Source organism: Corapipo altera, unplaced genomic scaffold, assembly GCF_003945725.1.
Source record: "Corapipo altera isolate COAL_440 unplaced genomic scaffold, ASM394572v1 129743, whole genome shotgun sequence".
NCBI classification, from domain to species: Eukaryota; Metazoa; Chordata; class Aves; order Passeriformes; family Pipridae; genus Corapipo; species Corapipo altera.
In genome coordinates this window covers 1-5,091 of record NW_020885790.1, presented here as the reverse complement: position 1 = coordinate 5,091, position 5,091 = coordinate 1, and the positions used below count along the sequence as shown (strand labels likewise).

Below are 5,091 nucleotides of genomic sequence, written 5' to 3'. Positions count from 1 at the left end.
GAACCTCCCGAGGAGCCGTTTCCTCGTCGGGCAGCGGCGGGTCCCCCTCCGCCATCGTCCCTTCCCGCCCGCCCGAGGGGAGGAAACGGGCTGGGCCCCACCACCAGCCCTGTCCTGGGCCGGGGGGCTGGGCACCCAACCCCGCCGTGGGGCCCGGCCCCGTCTCTCGTCGAGGCGGCAGCAGGAAACCGAGGGCGAGTCGAGACGAGCCCGGCGCGGGCACGAGCGGGACCCGCGGCCGCGCGCCCGCCCAACCCCAGCGCCGGCGGCAGGTGAGATCTGGGGGGCTCGGTGGCTTTGGGGGCCCAGGGACTTGGGGCTCGGTGGCTTGGGGGGTTTGGGGATGGGGACGAGGACGGTGGCGGTGACCCCGGGGCTGTTCCCACGGGTTTGGGTGGTTTGTGGAACAACCTCGTTGGGCTCAGAGGCTCAGTGGGGACCCCGAGGGAGCTGAGCTGGGGGGTCCTCACACACCCCAGGAGGGGTTGGGTGCTGGGTCACCACTTCCCTGCCCCGTGTCCCGCAGGCGGAGGTGCAGGGAAGGCCATGGAGGCGGCGGTGCCGGCGGAGGAGTCGCTGGTGCTGGTGGAGTACGGCTTCGAGTACCGCGCCAAGGACGGCACCTTGGTCTCCATCAAACCCAACGAGCGCTACATCCTCCTCAAACGCACCAACCCCCACTGGTGGCACGTCCGGCGGAGCGGGGACGCCCGGCCCTTCTACATCCCGGCCCAGTACGTCAAGGAGCTGCCCCCCATCGCCTCCCCAGCCCCACTCGACCCCCCGCCGTCGGGACATGTCGCGACAGAGCCGGCCACGCTCGTCCCCCAGCACCCGCCAGCCTACGAGTATCGGTTCGTCAGTGCCACCGAGCCGGGAGAGCCATCGGGGGGGGTGCCCGGTGTCCCGAGGGGACTCAGTGCCAAGGAGGGACTCGGTGCCAAGGAGGGACTCGGTGCCCAGGAGGGACTCACTGCCCAGGAGGGACTCGGTGCTCCAGAGGGATTCCCCACCGTCACTCAGCTCTTTTCGGGTCCCCTCGGGGCTGACCCCCAACCCTGCCGAGCCCGTGAGACCTTCGCATTCCCTGGATGACCTGGCGCGGGTGACACGGGCACAACGCGGTGCCACCACCACGGGGTCTCGCGGGGACTCCCCAGGACACGCTCGCCCGCTCGGGAAGAGCCGCTCCGAGACGCTCTGCGCCCCCGGCAAGGACAGGGATGTGGCCAGGAGGTGGCCTGGGGCCGGCCCTGCACCTCAGGTACGGAGACATCCCCGCTGCTGTCCCCAAAAGCTGCGCGGGGGGGGGACTTTGAGTGTGTGGGCAGGCAGGACACCTGGGTCCCTCTGCTGATTCAGTGCCCCACTGCGACCCTGTGACCCCCGGCACAGGGTGGGGTGACACCCCGGCACCACAGGCACTGCCAGGCCCCCCCGTGTCCCCCCACCGAGCTGACCCTGTGGGGCAAACCTACAGGTGAGCTCCCCATAGAGGTTTGCCAACATTAACCAACTAGGGGGAGGGATGAGCACGGGGCACCAGCCCCCTGCACCCCCTCCCCGCACACCTTCCCCCTCAGCCCCCACTCCGTGCCTCAGTTTCCCCACCCTCATGGGCCCCCCCGGGCTCTCCCAGTCCCCCTGCTCTGCAGAGCTCTGCAGTCCCTGGGTGGGGGTCTCGGTGCCACTCGGGGGGGGGGGCTGTTGAGATGTCCCTCCCAGGTCCCGGCAGCGTTCCGGGGTGAGAGAAGGCAGAAAGGGGTTAACAGGGAAGCGCGGCAGCTCCTCCCTGCCGGGGCGGGGGCCTCACCTGGGCGCCTCACCTGGGCGCAGCACCCGGGCACCGAGGTGGGTGCTGGGTGCACCCCAGCACAGGCCAGCGCCCGACACCCCCAAACCCACGCCCACCCCACACCAGTAAGTAACGAGGGGCCCTTCCCAGCGACCCCCGGGCTGCTGGGGGGCACCCAAGGGTGGGGGTCCCCCACTGGCTGCTCTCCTGCCACCGACACGGGCTGGGGCACACGGCTGGGACGGTGCCAGCAGAGAGGGGATTCCACAGGCTTGTCCCCTGCCCCTACCCCAGCACCTCACTTTGGGGTAACCCCAGGCACCTGCAGCACCCCACTTGGGTGTCCCCCACTTGGAGGGGGGCTGGAGGGATTGTGCCACCTGGGAGGGGGTGTTGCTTGAGGAAAGGGGGTGTTAGTGGTGGTGGGCTGTGTTTTACACCCCATTTTTACCCCATTTTCCACACTGTGCCCTCAGCTGTGCCCTTTGCACACCCAAAGCCACCGACCCCGCTCTGGTGGTGACCCAGTGGGGTCCCCAACCCCAGTGCCACCACCAGATCATCCCCCTTCCCTGCCCAAATCCAACTGGTGCCAAAACCATCCGGTATCAGCCACGATGGGACCGTGGTGACCTTGGCCCTGCCACCATGTGCTCCCCCCACCCCACCCTGACTGCTGGGATGGGGCGATCCCGGTGCTGGGGGGACGCAGCAGCCCTGGATCGGCTTCTGGTGGCACAGGATGACACCACAAGGGCCAACCTAAATTTGGGGGGGATCATCCCGGTGCAATTCCTGTTCGGGTGGCCTTGGCTTTGCCGGAGCGGGTGACGAGTGGGAGGGTGATGGGTGACAACAGCCCCCAAGAACAGCCAATTGCGCCCCGGGCGTCTCTTCCGCTCCTCGAACCCCGGCAGGAAGCGCGGCGGGTGCAGGGCCTGGCTCAGGGTGCCCGTGGCATTACCGGAGCCTCCCGGTGCCCCCACGGCTGCCTCCCACTCCAGTGCCCCCACGCTGCACCCCCAGCCCAGGGCCCCCCTGCGATGGGTGACCGGGAGTCAGGGGGTCCCCGGCGGGCCCGGAGCAGGGTGTCAAGGCTGCTGCACTTGGGGAAGGTAGGCAGCACCCACGGGTGCACACAGTGTGGGGCTGGGGGGTGTTTTGGGGTCCTGCTCCTCCAAACTCCCTCTTGGGTTTCCCTGGCTGTTTACGGGCACTGGCAGGTGCCACGATGCCCCTTCCAAAGCGGTGAGGGGCACCCAGCCCACCCCAGGGGAGAAAACCCCACCAGGGATGCACCCATGGGATAGAGGGAGGTGCTGGGGGGCTCCGTGCCAGGGATCCCTCGTGGTCACCCCCATGTCCCCTGTCCCCAAGAGGGAGGGTGGCCCCCTGTGCTGGATTCCAGCCCTGCTCACCATGGCAGGGGGGTCGTGGGGTGACAGGGGGAGGGCGAGGGGGTGTCATCAAGTCGCTGTCCCCCTCAGATCCAGGGTGTCCCCAGGGACACTGTGCCCACTGTCCCCCCACCCTGAGTGATGGGCAGGGCCAGGTTGGGACCTTTGTCCCCGTGGCTGTTAGTGAGAGGCTCCGGCTGTAAAACTGGGGAGTTCAAAGGGTGCCAGGAGGGGTTTCCCCACTGGCAGCACCTGCCTGGTCCCAGGGGACACATCCCCCCACCCTGAGCAGTCCTGTGGGTGGAGGTCAGCCAGGCCAGGCCAGTACTGGGGCCTTTATTTTGGGATGTGGTGATGGGACTGTCAGCTCAGCATTCGGCCCTGGGGGGAGACAGAGGCTGTGGGTGCTCATGATGTGGGTGCTGGAAATGTCCAGAGGTGCAGGGGATGTGGGTGCTGGAAATGTCCAGGGGTGCAGGGGATGTGGGTGCTGGAAATGTCCAGAGGTGCAAAGGATGTGGGTGCTGGTGGTTTGGGTGCTGGTGTCAGTGATGTGGGTCCTGGAGGTGTCCTGGGGTGCTGGTTTTGAGGGTGGAGGTGCTCTGGGTGCTGGTGTTGGTGATGTGAGTGCTGGTGCTCTGGGTGCTGGTGTTGAGGGCGCTGGGGTGTGGGTGAGGGTGGGGTGGGTGTGAGTGTTGGGGTGCTGGTGTCGGGGAGGTGGGAGCAGAGGCTGAGGGTGCAGAGGATGAGGACGTCGGTGGTGTTGAGGTGGCAGATGTTGGTGCAGATGTTGCGGGTGTTCGCGGTTTGGGTGCCAGTGATGTGGGTGCTGATGTGGGTGCTGGATGCAGTGGGTGATGCGGGTGCCAGTGACGTGGGTGCTGACACAGGGACTGTGTGCAGCAGGTGACACAGGTGCTGGTGATGTGGGTGCAGGTGATGCAGGTGTTGTTGGTGGCAGGTGATGTGGGTACCAGTGATGCAGGTGGGTGCTGATGTGGGTGCTCACACAGTGGGTGATGAGGGTGCTGGCTGTGAGGGTCCTGCCTGCAGCAGGTGACACGGGTACCCCTGACGTGGGTGCTGGCACCGGGGACCACGATGTCTCCCCACGTGCCCAGTCTGGACTCCCATCCCCTCTGCCAGCGGATGCTCCTCCCCGCTGTGGGAGCTGTGGGTGCCCCCTCCACCTCCCACAATCCACACCCCATCACTGGCACCTCCTGCCCCACTCATTGGGGTGCCCAGGAGGGCGCCCCAGCAGCAAGAACAGGATCCATCTCCTTAACCCCCCCACCTGAGCACCACTGTGGGGACATCCCAGGAATGCCATCCCACCTGCAGCACCCGGTGACCCCCTCGTGTCCCCCCCCAGGCGCGCAAGGAGCCGGAGGAGCCGCCTGATCCCATCTACCTCAACATCCAGGAGCTGCGGGAAGAAGCCGCCGCTGCCAGCTCGGTGCCGGAGGAGCCCGGCGGCTCCGTGTCGGACTGGGAGACACACACGGACACGGAGAGTGGACATTTGTTTTATTATAACCCCGTGACGGGAGAGACCACGTGGGATTGTCCCTTTGGGCAGGCGGCCGACGGAGTGAGTCCCGCCGCCTCTCCCGCCTCCTCGCTCGCACACAGCCCGGAGTTTCCCGAGTGGGAGCAGCACCTGGATGAAGGAAGCGGACAGACTTTTTTCTATAATTCGGTAACAGGTGAGACGTCGTGGGACCCCCCCACTGCGGGAGACGCAGGCAGCCCCCAGGATATGTACCCTGGGGGGACGCGGTACAGCCCCACGGAGCAGAGGGTGAGCACCTGGCCGGGCACAGGGATTGGGACTGGGGGGAGACAGGGATGGGGATGGAGATGGAAATAGGAATGGGGATGGAGATGGAAATAGGA

The 5,091-nt window shown here is 67.0% G+C and overlaps 1 protein-coding gene across 1 annotated transcript; it reads left to right on the top strand.

The window, feature by feature from the left end:
- Nucleotides 1-203: 203 nt before the first annotated feature.
- On the top strand, nt 204-4,996 carry LOC113940808 (rho GTPase-activating protein 27-like; the record flags this gene model as incomplete). Its single annotated transcript, XM_027631956.1, is given in 4 exon segments — nt 204-272; nt 527-888; nt 890-1,264; nt 4,568-4,996. Coding segments are annotated over 3 exon segments (1,146 nt in total), but the record flags the coding sequence as incomplete, so codon positions are not given.
- Between the last annotated feature and the right edge of the window lie 95 nt (nt 4,997-5,091).